The sequence below is a fragment of the Saccopteryx leptura genome, chromosome 1, assembly GCF_036850995.1.
Source record: "Saccopteryx leptura isolate mSacLep1 chromosome 1, mSacLep1_pri_phased_curated, whole genome shotgun sequence".
Taxonomy (NCBI): Eukaryota; Metazoa; Chordata; class Mammalia; order Chiroptera; family Emballonuridae; genus Saccopteryx; species Saccopteryx leptura.
Genome location: NC_089503.1, coordinates 99,037,910 through 99,054,871, shown reverse-complemented (window position 1 = coordinate 99,054,871; position 16,962 = coordinate 99,037,910). Strand labels below are relative to the sequence as shown.

Below are 16,962 nucleotides of genomic sequence, written 5' to 3'. Positions count from 1 at the left end.
ACAGACAGCAATTCATGCTAACATGAGTGTACAGGGTCTTTGCCTTAGGGAAATTAAGCCAAATATTCTCTGAACAACAGTGTTGAAATGAAGTTTGTTAGGAATCAGAAGGACAGAGTAGCTAAATAATCTGCAAAAAAAATTTTAAGGAAGGAAAACCTCCTGCCTGATGAGGCAGTAGCACAGTGGACAGCTTCGGACTGGGACGCTCAGGACCCAGGTTCAAAACCCCAAGGTTGCTGGCTTGAGTATGGGCTCATCTGGTTTGAGCACAGCTCACCAGCTTGAACCCAAGGTCACTGGCTTGAGCAAGGGGTCACTCAGTGTGCTGTAGCCCCCACCCGGTCAAGGCACATATGAGAAAGCAATCAATGAACAACTAAGGTGCCGCAACAAAGAATTGATGCTTCTCATCTCTCTCCCTTCCTGTCTGTCTGTCCCTATCTGTTCCTCTCTCTGTCACCAAAAAAAAAATTCCTAAATCATTCTTTCTCGTCACATCTTTCTAACCTCAATTCATCACTTAATTCAAAGTTATAATGCACTCTAGGTTCAGTCTCAAAGTGAGATCCCAGGTGTTCTAGTTCTGGGTGAGGATGTTACAACTTACAGAAATAACCCCATCAGTCTACGGCCATACCACCCTGAACGCGCCCGATCTCGTCAGAAATAACCCCATCTTCCTTTCTTTCTTTGTCCTAGTGACCAAACAGATCCCTTTAACCGTAGCCCCCTCACCATGGACCAGATCCGGCCAAACACAGAACTAAAAGAGAAAATCCAACGCTGGCTCGCAGAGAGGAAACAGCAACAAAAGGAGCAACATGAATGAATACTGTGACCTAAACAAACCCAAACCAACCCCAGAGTGTAGATAAACAATTGTTTGTGATTTCTCTTTGCTTCTGTTCCTTTTTTTTCTTTCTTTACTAAATTGGAGAACTGCTCTTGCTCAAATTATAATAGTTAAGATTCCTCAGAACTTTACAGTGCTCTTCTGGCTGGCAGGAAATTATAGCTATACCATCACAAAGTCTAGAAATCATTACTAATTTTTACCCTTTGTTCTCTTTTCCTATTCTTTCTTCTTCCCTTTCCTACCTTAAATTATGTTAACTTCAACTTCTAAAACTTCCTGTCACCTTACTATTTCTCTTCCAAGAACCATTCAGACATCTTTGGAGAGCACTGCTTTTAACTATATGAAGTCACATATTTCAGTGAAAGTTGTTATCACGAAGGCCTGTGTTATCAAGGTATTTACTAACCTTCATGACCTACACTTCAGCTCTTTTCCTTGTTACAGCTCTTCAGTATTACAAGATAATCTTTCAAATAAAAGCAGGTATCTTGATGTTTGAGTAGACATTTGAATAAGATGATAAATAAGATGAAAAGAGAAAGGGATTGTATGCAATTCTGTTGATAGCTCTTAATTTTGTGTTAACTCATATCTCAGAGACACAGCAGAGGATAAACACTCTCTCATGGGGTTGTCATTACCACAGAAAACTTAGCCCTACAGTTTTTTAGGAGGATTGACGGGACAACACTGTTCAAAAAATTCTGAGGTGAAAGAATAAAGGAGCTTGACCAGGCGGTGGCACAGTGGATAGAGCGTCGGACTGGGTTGTGGAAGACCCAGGTTCGAGACCCCAAGGTCGCCAGCTTGAGCATGGGCTCATCTGGTTTGAGCAAAGCTCACCAGCTTGGACCCAAGGTCGCTGGCTCGAGCAAGGGGTTACTCGGTCTGCTGAAGGCCCACGGTCAAGGCACGAATGAGAAAGCAATTAATGAACAACTAAGGTGTCGTAATGAAAAACTAATGATTGATGCTTCTCATCTCTCTCTGTTCCTGTCTGTCTGTCCCTCTCTCTGACTCTCTCTCTGTCTCTGTTTAAAAAAAAAAAGAATTGATGTTTCTCATCTCTCTCCCTTCCTGTCTGTCTGTCCCTATCTGTCCCTCTCTCTGACTCTCTGTCTCAACCACAAGAAAAAAAAAAAAAGAATAAAGGAGGCTGTCAGGCCTAATTTAGCTTGTGGAAATCTCTTGCTACAAGGACTAGGCTAGAGTAGAGAAGTTGGACAACAAATAATGGAAGCAGGAAAAATATAATTTTAAGACACTAATATCAACAGTGTATCTTAGTACCTATATTCCACGTGCTTTCTTATTTTGATCAAGTGTAAACTGAGCACCACTGTAAATCCTCTCTTCCCTGGTATGCAGTGTGTAGCCACACACACTTATTCTAGAGAAAATTCTGAGACTATGAAATGTATATAATTAAGTTTTGGGCTGATGACCTGAATTCCAAGAAGTGCTTCTAACTCAGCCTTAGGTCAGCAATTAGCAACGAAGGAATTTGAGCACAGCTTTGTCTACAAACCATTTTAAATATCAGTTTAGACTTGTGTAGTGTGGATTAGCCCCACTTTTACAAGTTGAGCTTGAAACCCCTACTCAATTCACTTGTGCAGCTTAACATGCTAAGTGAAGCACATTCCCTACAGACTGCCTATCACTGTCCCTCTAAGCCCAAAGATACCATAAGTAAAAAAAAGGGTATGATCTGGAAACAGGAATCATTGCTTCATTTAGAGGACATTATTGCTAACCATGTTGTCTTTCAAATAAGATGTCAGTTTCATAATATTCCAAGTTTCTAATTAACAACCCTTGATAGATTTTTGATGGTATCAGTGAGAAAAGTGCAAATCAGAGGGCATCCTACACTAGATAGAAGGATATTGCCTGTTGCTATGCTTATAAGTGAAAAGGGAAGTCTAAGACTTGCAAATACCAGAATATAAGATACTAATTCATTGTGCTCCCTGGGCCTTTAAGGCATGGGTTGACAGGATTTGTTTATTTCCTTAAAATAAGCTTCATGTCATATTTATTATTCTCCTTTCCTGAGACTGAACTACATATAAAATAAGCTTCTACCTACTTGCATTTATATCCCAAACCCAATTTAATGGGATATTTTCATTTTTAAGAGAAGTGAGGAAAAGACCAGAGTTTTACAGCAGCAAATTAGAGGGAAAATGGGCACAAAACCTCAGAAGGAAGCTGTTCCCAGCAGCTTTCTAGTCAACAATCTATGTATCTATGTCTGTATTCTACTTCTGTATTTAGTCTTCAGATTGTAAACTTTTTCTGGCAAGCTTTTTTTTTGTTTTGTTAAAGCATTTTTCCTGAAACTTATGAATGGCTATGGCACTATTAATGCTGCTGAATGTCTTTTAAACTCATTACAAAAGCAATTGCATAGCTTAAGGCCACTATTGGTAAGAAAACCAAGTAATTTAAGAACATCCCAAAAATAAGACTAAAATATCATTTTGGTACAACACAGTGCATCTATGCACTTGGAAGCTTAAAGATGTGTTTTGTTATCTGGTACTAAGAAGCAGCTCTAAATCTATTAGAGCAGACTTTCTAACATGCCTAGTTTTATGTGTTGACTTTGCTGGAGTATGATATAGGAAAATGAAGACTTTTTAATCAGCTCTAATATTGCTTATTAAGAGGATAATACTAAACTTGGGAAATTAAGTAGGTTTTAGCAAGCAGTCTGGGTTACTGTTTTTTTAATGGATATGTAAAATCTGAAAGAAACTTTAAAGGTTTTTTAATGGTGCTGGTAAAGGTGCCAGTTGCTATTTGGTATCACACTCTACAAAAGCTTCATTACTTTATTTAATGCTGGTTGCTAAGCAACCGTTGGACAGAGCATAAGTCTACTGGGGTGCCTTTGCCAGCCAGAGGCAGATGCTGCACTGTTGATGACATGAGGAAATAATGCGCACACACGCTCTAACTGCTGAACATGAAAAGAACCTAGAAATAAAATGAAGAACAAAACAAAAAGGTTGATTGAAATAAAACTTGTTCAACATACTGTATTTTGAAATATTCCAGGAAGGTTATTTCTTGTCAAACTCGCCTGGGGGTGTTTGTTCAATGCTTGTATTTAATAAATAAACACCTAACATGACTTTTGTTATCACTTCCTTTATTACAGTATTAAATTCAAGTGGTGTGCTCGCTTTGGTAGCGCATATACTAAAACTGGAACAATACAGAGATTAGCACAGCCCCTGAGCAAGGATGACATGAAAATTCGTGAAGCATTCCATATTTAAAATAAAATTTTAAAAAGCTAGTGGCAGTTTCAGAAATCCCTTTGGAAACTTAAAAAGATTCAACCTTCAATTTTGCTAAAGGTAGTATCAAATTGTGAACTGGCTGACCCAACCTGCCTTGCCAGATAACCTCTGGATCCTACAGTTATCTTTTAAAAATGAGTTTTAATCAGTTCACTTTGGCTTCACTTTTTTTATCTGACCTAAACCCCAAGTCTTTCATTTTAATCATTCACTATCATGTACCTCTTTCCCCTTGTTTCTGTACCTCTGCCATGCAAGATCTCAGCCTAGATTAAACCAATCATTCCCCTCTGCTCCAACATCCAAACTACAGATGACTGTTGGGAGAAAAACAACACGATCTTTACAATGATGCAACCACAAACATTATTTCTAACCTTGCCCAACAACCTTTCTGTGTCCTTAACTCCAACAGCTATCCCAAAATTTTTAAAATTTTTTCCATTGATTTGAGAGAGAGCATAAACTTGGTGTTCCACTTAGTGCTATTTGTGCACTCACTGGTCTCTTCTACTATGTGCCCTAACTTGGCTAGAACCTGCAACCTCATCAACCTGGGACTCTGGCCAATCCACTGAGCCACTCGCCAGGGCTATCCCAAACTTTAACCTCTTTCCTCAAATTCTTTCCCACCCTCCTTCTTAACCCTACCCTTCACACTCAGATGACCTTGCCTTCTACTTCACTGGAAAGACCTAGACTACCAATTTTCACTTTCAAAATTATCTCCTATCATCCCATCTGTGGAAAAGGCCCAGCCATTCCAAGTCTAATCCCTCCAAACTTCTTTCCTGCCTCATTGGGTATCTTGTCAATTTCTCTTTTGTATCTTCAACCTCTTCTTGACCTCCACATTCCTATTTGGTTTTCTGACTTGTTTTCTGTTATAGTTGTATTTCTTCCTTCACTGTGGCTTCTATCCTAACTTTTTGAAACTGCTCTAATGTTTCCATATTGCCAAATTAACTTCCCCATCCTTAATTTGACTTCTCCTTAGTATAAGGCAACCGTATCACTCCACCGAAATCCTGCCCTTGGCTCCTAATTTTTCTTTCCACCTTTAATCATTTCGTCAATCCAAAAGTTTTACTTCTGCTCAGGGTTTCTCAGGGTACAGTACTTGCCATTCCAGTTTTTATCAAATGCCACTAACCTACTATGTTTTCTTCCAGTCGTGTTTAACTATAAAGTTTCAACTCCTTATACACCGACTCAAAGATCTCCTGTAGAAAGTCTTCCCAGGTCAGCAACATGCCTAATCTGATACCATCTGTGGTTTGCAACCTGTGTTTATTAAACCTGTGTTTAATAAACGGCCGTTTATTAAACACGGTCTTAAATGAGGATACTAATTTACAGGCTTTCTTTGGCTTTCTTTGGATTCCGAAATGCCAAGCATACTGGGAGCAGTCAGAATATCTGATTTTGTTCCTCATATCTGCATAGTTTTTTGTTGCACGTTAGGGAATTGGGATTGCAATCCCGATAGTGGAAGCGGGGAAAATCGGGATTACAAAATATTAGCTAAAGAAAGGCAATAGGCTGAGTTGGGGACAGGCTGTATGGCCCCTGCTCTGCCCCTAACTTTACCTATTTAGCCTAAAACCCTCTCTGCCTATGTAAAATGACCGTGTGGCTTGGAAAAAGCTCGGCGATGCCTCCCAGCCCTAACTTCGCACGTTCTCAGAACCGAAAGCACCTTAGGTGAAAAGGTAGAGGACGGCGTCAAGGAGAGCAGGGGAGACTCAGGACGCATGCGTCTCCCCACCCCTCGCTGGTCGTCCGGGCCTCCAAGAGCGGCTGCCCCAAGAAATGCCTGTTTCTATGCGGAATCTCACTGTTCTCCACGTGTACTGTGATCTCATCTTTTCGTACCCACTTTCCACTCTGTGGCTGAGGAAACTGAATCAACCAGCAATATTCCGGAAATACCGTAGAACACCTAAATATCTTGGACCGGCGCAAGAAGAGGAGGCCTTGACCTTGGAAGCGGAATGGGGTCCTTCGGTGGGTCCTCACGAGGGTGACATTTAGCAGGCTATCCGGGGCCCACAGACCTTACATCCTCCAACTATGGCCCAATTTGTCCGAAACCTCGCGGAGAAGGCACCCGCGTTGGTGAATGGTGAGCTCAGCGTCACAACACCGAAGCGGGTATCCAGCAGGCGTGCGCCCGCCATGGCCAGCCCGACGGGCCTGTGGGAGCTGGGACGGGGCGGACTGGCGGCGGGCCGCTGAGGCAGGTTGGCGGCTCCTCTGGGCTTCTGCTCGCCCGGCCTGCAGCGTAGGCTCTCAGTGCGCCCTGGAAGTGGTGGGTAATGACAACCGCAGCCGAGGGAGGGCCGTGCCAAGCGCGGCGGAGCCCAGCGACCGCTGCCATCTCCGGGATCGGGGCCGGAGAGCATGAACTCCGCCAGGAGAGCTGGGAAGGGAGGGCAGATACGGGCAAGGATGTGAATGCGGCCTCATCAGCTTGTCTGCTTTCTAATGCAGTATTTTCAAGTCTACAGAAGTTTTTAAGGCTAGGAGAGTTTTTGAACGTCGACTTAGCTTTTCTGCCCTAGCCAGATTCTGAGGGGATCTTTCGGTGGAACGGGATTTTAGCGTAAAAAGTGCTGTGTGTAAATCGTAGTCTTGATTATCCTGGCTTAGTTTTTGTGGGGTTTTTCCGTTTGAAAAGCTGAAGCCTCACTGTTAGAAGGAGTGCTGTATCTCAGAACAGCCCTGAACAGTCGCAGCACTGGGTAGCCATCCGTTCTGCCGTTGTCCCTGGGCAGCATGTTTGTCACTTTATTCCCGAAGGGAGTTCAGTTCAGCTGTCCCTCAAATTTGATGACGAACTGTGAATACAAATAATTTTTATTTAAAAAGTACATGTAATATTTTTTAGCCTATTTTACTGTTATTGTCACATTCTATTCTCTGCTCCCTTTCCTCCATCAGCAGCCATTGAATAGAGGGCCTTAGAGTGCCTGAGACCAAAAGTAACTATCTCCCCTAGTCTACAAAAGACCCTGACCAGGCGATGGCGCAGTGGATAGACCGTCGGACTGGAATGCAGAAGGACCCAGGTTCGAGACCCCGAGGTCGCCAACTTGAGCGCGGCCTCATCTGGTTTGAGCAAAAAGCTCACCAGCTTGGACCCAAGGTCGCTGGCCCCAGCAAGGGGTTAGTTACTCCGTCTGCTGAAGGCCCAGAGTTAAGGCACATATGAGAAAACAATCCATGAACAACTAAGGTATCCCAAGGAAAAACTGATGATTGATGCTTCTCCTGTGTCTTTGTCCCTATCTGTCTGTCTCTCTATCCCTGTAAAAAGAGAAGGAATAGCGGCTTCATTCTTTGTACTTTGTATGATTTGAGGCAAAAAAGATTTTAAATTTCAGGGGGCTCTCACATCATTTAGATGGTGACTGTTGGGGAATTGCAAACTAATTTTAATAATAAAATCCAAAAATAGCCTGACCAGGCAGTGGGCCCAGTGCATAGAGCGTGGGACTGGGATGCGGAGGACCCAGGTTCGAGACCCTGAGGTCCCCAGCTTGAGCGCGGGCTCATCTGGATTGAGCAAAAGCTCACCAGCTTGGACCCAAGGTCGCTGGCTCGAGCAAGGGGTCACTTGGTCTGCTGAAGGCCCATGGCCAAGGCACATATGAGAAAGCAATCAATGAACAACTAAGGTCTCACAACGAAAAACTCATGATTGATGCTTTTCATCTCTCTCCGTTCCTGTCTGCCCCTATCTATCCCTCTCTCTGACTCTCTCTCTCTCTCTGTCCCTGTAAAAAAAAAAAGCCTGGACCTGGATTGCTGAGGTCCCAGTTTCAAAACCCAAAGGTTGCTGGCTTGAGCATGGGATCATTAACACAGTCCCATAGTCACTGGTTTAAAGTCCAAGACTACTCACTGAACAGTGGGTCAGTGGTTCAGCTAGAGCACCCACCCCACCCCCTTCAAGGTACAAATGAAAAGCAATCAGTGAACAACTAAAGTGACACAGCTATGAGTTGATGCTTCTCATCCCTCTCTCTTCCTGTCTCTCACTCTTACTAAAAAAATAAAATATAATGGCCTGACCTGTGGTGGTGCAGTGGATCAGGCGTCGACCTGGAGCACTGAGGTTGCTGGTTCAAAACTCTAGGCTTGGCCTGGCCTGTGGTGGCGCAGTGGATAAACCTTAGGCCCGGAATGCCAAGGTTGCTGGTTCAAAGCCCTGGGCTTCCCTGGTCAAGGTACATACAGCAAGCAAGCAATGAACAACTAACATGAAACAGCTATGAGTTGATACTTCCCATTCCACACTCCCCTCTCTCTCCTGTCTGTAAAACCAATAAATAAAGTATTTTTAAAAAATAAAAATAAAAAATAAAATAAATAAAACAAAACTCTGGGCTTGCCCGTCAAAGCACATATGGCAGTTGATGCTTCCTGCTCCTCCACCCTTTCTCTCCCTCTCCCTCTCTCTCTCTCTCTCTCTCTGTCTCTCTTCTCTAGGAATGAATAAATAAAAATAATTTTTAAAAATATTTTAAAAATAATAAAATGGAAATATATTTTGCTTTATAACGTAACAGCTTATTAAATCTGAATAATTTTTTTTAAGTGAAAGAGACAGGGACAGACAGATAGGAAGGACAGAGATGAGAAGCATCATTTCTTCGTTGCGGTACGTAGTTCATTGATTGCTTTCTCATATATGCCTTGATGGGGGGCCCTACAGCTGAGCCAGTGACCTTGGGCTCAAGCCAGCAAGCCCACCCTAAAGCTGGTGAGCCTGCACTCAAGCTGGGGACCTCGGGGTTTCTAACCTGGGTCCTCTGGGTCCCAGTTCAACACTCTATCCACTGCGCCACCACCTGGTTAGGCTGAATGATAAATATCTAATAAAAAATTTCTAGGTCTGGCCCGACCTGTGGTGGCACAATGGATACAGCATCAACCTGGAACACTGAGGTCACAGGTTCGAAACCCCAGGTTTGCCTAGTCAAGGCACATATGGGAGTAGGTGCTTCCTGTTCCTCCCCCCTTCTCTTTCTCTCTCTCTCCGCCTCTTTTTTCCTCCCCCTCTCTAAAATGAATAAGTAAAAAAAAATTTTAATTACTGTATCTGGCCTGACCAGGCGGTGGTACAGTATAGAGCTTCAGACTGGGACGCGGAGGACCCAGATTTGAAACCCTGAGGTCGCCTGACCTGTGGTGGCGCAGTGGATAAAGCGTCGACCTGGAAATGCTGAGGTCACCAGTTCGAAACCCTGGGCTTGCCTGGTCAAGGCACATATGGGAGTTGATGCTTCCAGCTCCTCCCCACCTTCTCTCTCTCTGTCTTTCTCTCCTCTCTCTCTCCCTCACTGTCTCTCTCTCTCTCCCTTTCTCTCTCCTCTCTAAAAAAAAAAAAATGAATAAATAAAATTTAAAAAAAAAAAAGAAACCCTGAGGTTGCCAACTTGAGCGCAGGCTCATCTGGTTTGAGCAAGGCTCACTAGCTTGGACCCAAGGTCGCTGGCTTGAGCAAGGAATCACTCGGTCTGCTGAAGCCCCCCAGTCAAGACATATATGAGACAGCAGTCAATGAACAACTAATGTGCTGCAACGAAGAATTGATGCTTCTCATCTCTCTCTGTTCCTGCCTGTCTGTCCCTATCTGTCCCTCCCTCTGACTCTCTCTCTGTCTTTGCACACACACACACACAAACTGTATCTGTTAATTCCCATGGCAGACAGATCTTTCAGATAAATAATTTTATCATCAGACTTCCCCACAAAGTACAGAGTATGGGGTTTTTTTGGTTTTTGGTTTTGTTTTTTTCCTATTTACTAAACTTGAGACTTTATTTGGATTTCACCAGTTTTTTCATTCATCTATTTCTTCAGGAGCCAATCTACACTGCCACATTGCATTGAGTTTTCTTTTTTTCTTTTTTTTTTTTCTTTTTTTTTTTTGTATTTTTCTGAAGCTGGAAACAGGGAGACAGTCAGACAGACTCCCACATGCGCCAGACCGGGATCCACCCGGCACGCCCACCAGGGGCAACGCTCTGCCCACCAGGGGGCGATGCTCTGCCCCTACGGGGCGTTGCTCTGCCCTGTCCAGAGCCACTTCAGCGCCTGGGGCAGAGGCCAAGGAGCCATCCCCAGTGCCTGGGCCATCTTTGCTCCAATGGAGCCTTGGCTGCGGGAGGGGAAGAGAGAGACAGAGAGGAAGGAGGGTGGGGGTGGAGAAGCAAATGGGCGCTTCTCCTGTGTGCCCTGGCCGGGAATCGAACCCGGGTCCCCCGCATGCCAGTCCAACGCTCTACCACTGAGCCAGCCGGCCAGGGCCTACATTGAGTTTTCAATCTCCCTAGCTCTTCTGGTGTGACAGTTTTCCTGTTATTCCTTACTTTTCATGTTTTTCCCATGATTAGTTTGTAACTATGGGTTTTTAGGAAGAGTTCCACAAATGTGAAGTGCTCTGATCTCATATCAGGACGTATGTGATACAGTATCCATATAACATCACTGGTGAAATTAGCTTTTATCAGTTGGTTAAGCCCGTTAAGGCAATATTGGCTAGGTTTCTTCTCTATAAAGTTACTGTTTTTCCCTTTCCGTACTCTATTCTTTAGAAAGGAGTACATAACTAAGTCTAGCCCACAGGGAAGGGGGTGGGGAGAGAGGGTTAGCTGCAGCCATCAGCAGGGAGTCCATCACCTGGATAATGGACTGCCTGCATACATACATACATACATATGTACATACATACATTTATTTATTTAGTTGATTTTGTTTACTTATTAGTTTTTTTTTAACAGAGAGGGACAGATAGGGACAGACAGGAAGGGGGAGAGATAAGAAGCATCAATTCTTCGTTGCAGCATCTTAGTTTATTGATTGCTTTCTCATATGTGCCTTGATGGGGGGGGGGTGGCTATAGCCGAGCGAGTGACCCCTTGCTCAAGCCAGCAACCTTGGGCTTCACACCTGCGACCTTAGGGCTCAAGCCAGCCACCGTGGGGTCATGTCTATGATCCCACGTTCAAGCTGGCAACCTTGGGGTTTCAAACCTGGGTCCTGCGAACCTGAGTCCTCCACATCCCAGTCCCGACGCTCCATCCACTGCGCCACAGTCTGGTCAGGCTAGATTTTATTTATTGATTTTTTTAGAGAGTGGAGAGAGAGAGAAAGAGAAATGGGGTGGAGGGGAGAAGCAGGAAGCATCAACTCATAGTAGTTGCTTCCTGTATGTGCCTTGACCAGGCAATCCCAGGGTTTTGAACCAGCGACCTCAGTGTTCCAGGCTGATGCTTAATCCACTGCACTATCACAGGTCAGACATATAAATGGAATTCTTCTATGGGAAACATTTGTCTCTTCCCCATTTATTTATTTGTTCAGTCAGTCAGTCATTTAATGAACTCATGTTCATTTATTTCATACTTCATACCTCCAGTAGGATATTTATTTTGTCGCTCAAATTGTTGCACCCTTGGCCATTAGAATTCTTTCAGTTTGGCACTTCTCTTTGACATGTCCCCTTTACTTCCTGATACTACAAGATGCTTCAGTCTTATTTTCCCTGCCTCGGCATTAGAATCAGCCATTTCTCCAGGAAACTCTGGTTCCTTTTTTTGGACAATGGTATTCTGAAACTATCGTAAATTCTAGGCACTGGTTATATTCCTTGCTACTAGACTACTATATCACTGCTTCTAGGCCCTCATAGTGAACAAGGTTGTGTATGTGTCTGTGTATTTACACACTAAACCGTGTGTATACATGCATATATATATAATTGTTTCTGTATCCATCTGCATACTTTTTTTTTTTTTTTTTTGTATTTTTCTGAAGTTGGAAACAGAGGCAATCAGACAGACTCCAGCATGCACCCGACCGGGATCCACCCGGCATGCCCACCAGGGGGCGATGCTCTGCCCATCTGGGGCATCGCTCTGTTGCAACCAGAGCCATTCTAGCGCCTGAGGCAGAGGCCATAGAGCCATCCCCAGTGCCTGGGCCAACTTTGCTCCAGTGGAGCCTTGGCTGCGGGAGGAGAAGAGAGAGACAGAGAGGAAGGAGAGGGGGAGGGATGGAGAAGCAGATGGGCACTTCTTCTGTGTGCCCTGGCCGGGAATCGAACCCGGGACTCCTGCACGCCAGGCCGACGCTCTACCACTGAGCCAACCTGCCAGGGCTATATACTTATATTAAACTAAACATGAGTTCATATGAATGTCTCCAGCTCTAATACAGTACTACAGGATTTATTCTTTCATCTTTCCTTTCTGTAATTTCTCTCATAAAGTACAGTGTACTGATTTTTTTTTAAAGGATGAAATATCTATGTGTTAAAGGTTAAATTTTAAAGAGTTACACAGACTTTGTACTTTTTGATAGCCCCATCTTTGGGCATTCATAATTCTTTTTAGAACTGTTTCACAGAGCTTTGTGTCTGCTTAAAGATTTCCACAGCCCTAAGTACAGAGGATGATGGAAATAGTCATTCTAAGAATGGTAAAATACTAAACACAGACCATTAATAATAGGAAAAGTACCAAAAGCCTTCAATCTGTCTTTGAACAATAGACACTTTATGGATGTTTATGCATTTGTGCTTTTATTACATTTGTCTTATTTGTTTGTTTGTTTATTTTGAGAGAGACAGGAAGGGAGAGAGGTGAGAAGCATCAACTCATAGTTGTGTCACTTTAATTGTTAACTGGTTGCTTCTTGCTTTGCATACATGCCTTGACGGGACAGGCACCACAGCTTCAGCCAAGCTAGTGACCCCTTGCTCAAGCCAGCGACCTTGGTATCATGTTGATGACCCTGCCTTCAAGCCAATGACCTCAATGTCTCAGGTTTTCGCTCTATCCACTGCGCCACCACCAGTCAGGCTGCCTTCTAATTTTTAAAAATAAAATGCCTTTCTCTTGCTGAAATCACTACCATAGTCTCACATCCACAGTGGTTTGAAGAATTTCAGCTTAGTAATAGATTCAAGTTTCAGCCTGAATTTAATATTTGTAGGTTTTATTTTTATTATTTGTGGTGTTTTGAGGAGATTAGCTGTGCTTTTATTAAAGAAAGATTTAATCCAACACATACTGATGAGGATACCAGAAATGGATACTAATGTATATTCCATCTGGATTTGAGCCCAATATTGTGACAAGTTTTAATCTTATTCTTAAGAATGCCAGTCTGCAGAGCTCCTTCCCTCCCCTGCTGCACCTCTTCCCTCCAAATTTTCTCTAGCAAGAAAAGTGTTACGTTGCTGCTATTTTCTTGTTTTTGAATCCAATTTTTGGTAACTTTACAATTAACTAGATTTGCTGTTCATAAATAAAGTGACAGTACTAGCTGCCTACTAGTGAAGTCCTGGTATAATTGAATGTGCTTATAGTCTCCTGCCTAATTGAACCTATGATACAGGTGTTCTACATCTTAAAAGCCTCTTATTACCAGGGAGCTGCTTTGACGTTTCACACTGGGTGCACATTTGATGTAAGCAATGAATGAATGTGATGTATGAATAAATATTTGTGTCCAGCCCACACATCTACTTCTATTCACCTCTAGTGAGTTCATCCTGTTTTGTTTTGTTTGTTTGTTTGTTTGTTTTCCAGCTGCTGTGACTTACTCCAAGCCTCGACTGGCCACATTCTGGCACTATGCCAAGGTTGAGCTGATTCCTCCAACCCCAGCTGAGATCCCTACAGCTATTCAAAGCTTGAAAAAAATAGTCACTAGTGCTCAAACTGGTAGCTTCAAACAGCTCACAGTTAAGGTACTATGTGTTAAATGAAAAAACACCTTCCTTTGGGATATATCTGATTGTTTTGATTAATATATGTATTCTCCAGTGAGACTGAAACTAACATAATAGAAGGTACTCTTTCTTGACTGCCAATCAATTGGGCTGTTAAATATATTACTTTTCTGTTAGTCTTATAACAGAGAAGTGAGGGAAGGTTTTTGTTTATTGTTTTTTATTGTTGTTATGTTGTTTTAATTTATTTATTGACGTTACAGAGAGAAAGACAGAAACATCTATCTGTTTATGTATGTGTTCTGACTAGGCAGGGATCGAACCAGCAACCTTTGCATATCAGGATGGTGCTCTAACCAGTTATCCAGCCAAGGAAAGAAGTGAATGTTTTTACTGAGCATCTTTTTCCTCCCCCTTCCTCTTTTGGTTGGCTGATTGTGCTGAGTCTGTGCATTTTTTCATCTATAGTCCTGAAGCTATTCCCAATTTGGTCAAAGTTTCTCTTAGAATATATCACAGTCAGGCAGCTAACATTCATATGAAGGATAAAAATATCAAAATCTAGCAAGCATATAATATCATATGAAGGGTTATTGAGTCGTGTGAAGATAAAATCTGAAGACTACAAGAATTAAAATTTGTGTTTTGTGTTTGCTTGCATGATTGAAGTATGATATAAAAAAACTTAAATAACTAAATTATTGCTGACTTGAGAAACTATATTTTTCAGGAAATTTCCAATATTTCTGGTCTAATTTGAAGGGGGAAATTCACTTTCAGATGCTAAAAGGAAAAGGCTCAGTTTTGTTGTAGGAAAGGTATTTTTTTCAATTAGAGTTTCAAGATCCATATTTGCACTTGCATGTAATACTGCTTTCTGGAACCATATGTGCACTTTTTCTCTTTAGAGCAGTAAAACACTGATCTGTGAAAATGAATAAATTACTGAATACAAGGGTCAAGACAAATGGCCCTGGCCACATCTATTGGTTAGAGCATTGTCCTGAAGCACAGGGGTTGTGGGTTCCATCCCGTCCAGGTACATACGGGAACAGATCAATGTTCCTGTCTCTCTCTCTAAACATTTTTTTAAATTATTTTTAAAGAGTTAAGGCAAATGATAAATGAATAAAAATAATGTCTAAAGAAGAAGACAGCCTTTTATCTTTCAACACATTTTCTCTAGTTGGACAGAAGTATCTATTTAACAATAGCCTTCCCATAGCATTCTTTCATATGAGTGCCCTGTGTAAATGTGTCAGTTATTTCCAGGATGTGGGTTGTTTAGGGCTCATAAAATGCCTCATAAACTAATAATGAAAGTGTTAAGTCAGTTCAGGTCTTTAAAGAATGCTTTGAAAGAATGTATAAGCTCTAGACTACTACTATAGTTACCTTACATAATTGAAAGTTCAGGGATTCTCAGCAGTTAGTTAACATCAGTAATTCTTGACTTTGACTAAAACTGCCCTCTAATTTTAACAGCATCCTTACAGTCTCTGTCACTTAATCCTGGAAAATAATAGCTTTAAATATGTAAGAAAAAGTTTACATTAAAGTTTTTGCTTTTTATTTTTTTTCCCAGCAAGCTCTGCTGAATGGTTTGGTGGCTACTGAGGTGTGGATGTGGTTTTACATCGGCGAGATCATAGGCAAGCGTGGCATCGTTGGCTATAATGTGTGAAGACCAGTCTTTAACATCTGTTTCTTGGTTTATTATTTGAATGTTCTTGGACCATGAGTGATCAGAATGGTATTTGAATAAAAAAAAGATATGTCAAAATCAATGTTTTCTATATCAAACACTGCATAGAAAGGTCACAGTTTCTCTTGATAATAGGTTAGGTTGTCTTTTGCTTTAATAACGTTAATATAGCTCTAAATGCATGTCTTTGCCTAGCCTAAAAATGAAAAGCATATATGTGAATATACTGACCTGATACATTTTATTTTCAGAAAAGTCAGGATAAGGCCTTGAGAAAACTAGAGCTTGCTACAATAAAAGAAATAGTAATACTATGTACTAAAGTTAAATCATGTCAGTAGTTAAATAAAATTCAGTTGGTTTCTCTTTGCTACAATCAGAAAAAGACTTTTTTGACAATACCTGTGTCTGTATATGTTGGAATATTTGGTGATATTCTAAATACGTATTTTTATAACATTAACGCCAAGACAGTGAATGAGAGCCATGACCTACATTTTTAATCTAATTTTGATGTGTTTATTTTTTTTAAGCAAAAGAAAGAGGGACAGACATACAAGAAGGCAGAGAGATGAGAAGCATCAACTCATAGTTGTGGCACCTTAGTTGTTCATTGATTGCTTTATTATATGTGCCTTGACTAAGAGTCTAGCCAAGCCAGTGACTTTGGGCTCAAGCCAGCAACCATGGAGTCATGTCTGTGATACTACACTCAAGCCGGTGACCTCAAGGTTTCATACCTGGGTCCTCAGCCTGCCAGTCCGACGCTCTGTACACAGCGCCACTGCCAAGACCAACCTTGGGGTTTTGAACATGGGTTTTGAACCTGGGTCCTCATTGTCCCAGGTTGACACTCTACTGTGCCACCACCTGGTCAGGCTGATAGGTGTATTATTATTAATCTATCTGGTTTTATGATTTTAGAACCTATCTTTGTTAAAATACCCTGTGGATATTTAAACAGGGTTATAACTTCTTATCATCCATGGATCTAAATAGTATATTATCTCATGAAATAAATAGAAGTGGTTATCAGTCTATCATCTTGAGCCATTTTATGAGGATATAGCAAAGACTTAATCATTCATTGCCTTTTCTGGGGATCTTACCATCTTTGGCTCATTGGTACTTTCTGAATCTATTATAACTTACAGCCCCTGCAAAGTGTACACTACCAGGTGATTGCATATTGGAAAGGCATTTTGGCTCTCAATATAGTATTCATCCTTTACAAGTATTGATCTATCAATCCCAAATTCACCCACTATATTTAGAACATTGCTGCTTTAGCTTAATAAAGGTCACAGCTTTTCTTTTTCTTTTTTAATTATTT

At 41.8% G+C, this 16,962-nt stretch overlaps 2 protein-coding genes and 1 non-coding gene across 5 annotated transcripts in view; all 3 read left to right on the top strand.

Annotated features, from left to right (window-relative positions):
* The window catches only part of UBE4A (ubiquitination factor E4A), a 58,506-nt gene extending 54,502 nt beyond the window's left edge, over nucleotides 1-4,004 (top strand). For all 3 annotated transcript variants that reach the window (XM_066372315.1, XM_066372330.1, XM_066372322.1), the window contains one exon: nucleotides 703-4,004. In XM_066372315.1, the coding sequence (XP_066228412.1) occupies nucleotides 703-832 (130 nt within the window). In that variant the 3' untranslated portion in view covers nucleotides 833-4,004. The remainder of the gene's footprint in view (nucleotides 1-702) is intronic.
* A 44-nt stretch (nucleotides 4,005-4,048) lies between these two features.
* LOC136390257 (U6 spliceosomal RNA) lies at nucleotides 4,049-4,152 on the top strand. The gene has a single exon (XR_010748685.1). It is a non-coding gene; the product is annotated as a U6 spliceosomal RNA (small nuclear RNA).
* A 2,001-nt stretch (nucleotides 4,153-6,153) lies between these two features.
* ATP5MG (ATP synthase membrane subunit g) lies at nucleotides 6,154-16,014 on the top strand. The gene is made up of 3 exons (XM_066372412.1): nucleotides 6,154-6,301; nucleotides 13,782-13,942; nucleotides 15,510-16,014. Exons 1-3 carry the CDS (start codon nucleotides 6,250-6,252, stop codon nucleotides 15,606-15,608), a joined length of 312 nt encoding a protein of 103 aa, XP_066228509.1. The 5' UTR covers nucleotides 6,154-6,249; the 3' UTR covers nucleotides 15,609-16,014.
* The last annotated feature ends 948 nt before the right edge of the window (nucleotides 16,015-16,962 follow it).

What these genes read in the sequence shown, in the direction of transcription:
- ATP5MG (XM_066372412.1), top strand. Translation starts at nt 6,250, where the DNA reads ATGGCCCAATTTGTCCGAAACCTCGCGGAGAAGGCACCCGCGTTGGTG. An exon ending in GGCACCCGCGTTGGTGAATG is followed by an intron (nt 6,302 to 13,781) that starts GTGAGCTCAGCG and finishes TTTGTTTTCCAG; the next exon opens with CTGCTGTGACTTACTCCAAG. An exon ending in TCAAACAGCTCACAGTTAAG is followed by an intron (nt 13,943 to 15,509) that starts GTACTATGTGTT and finishes TTTTTTTCCCAG; the next exon opens with CAAGCTCTGCTGAATGGTTT.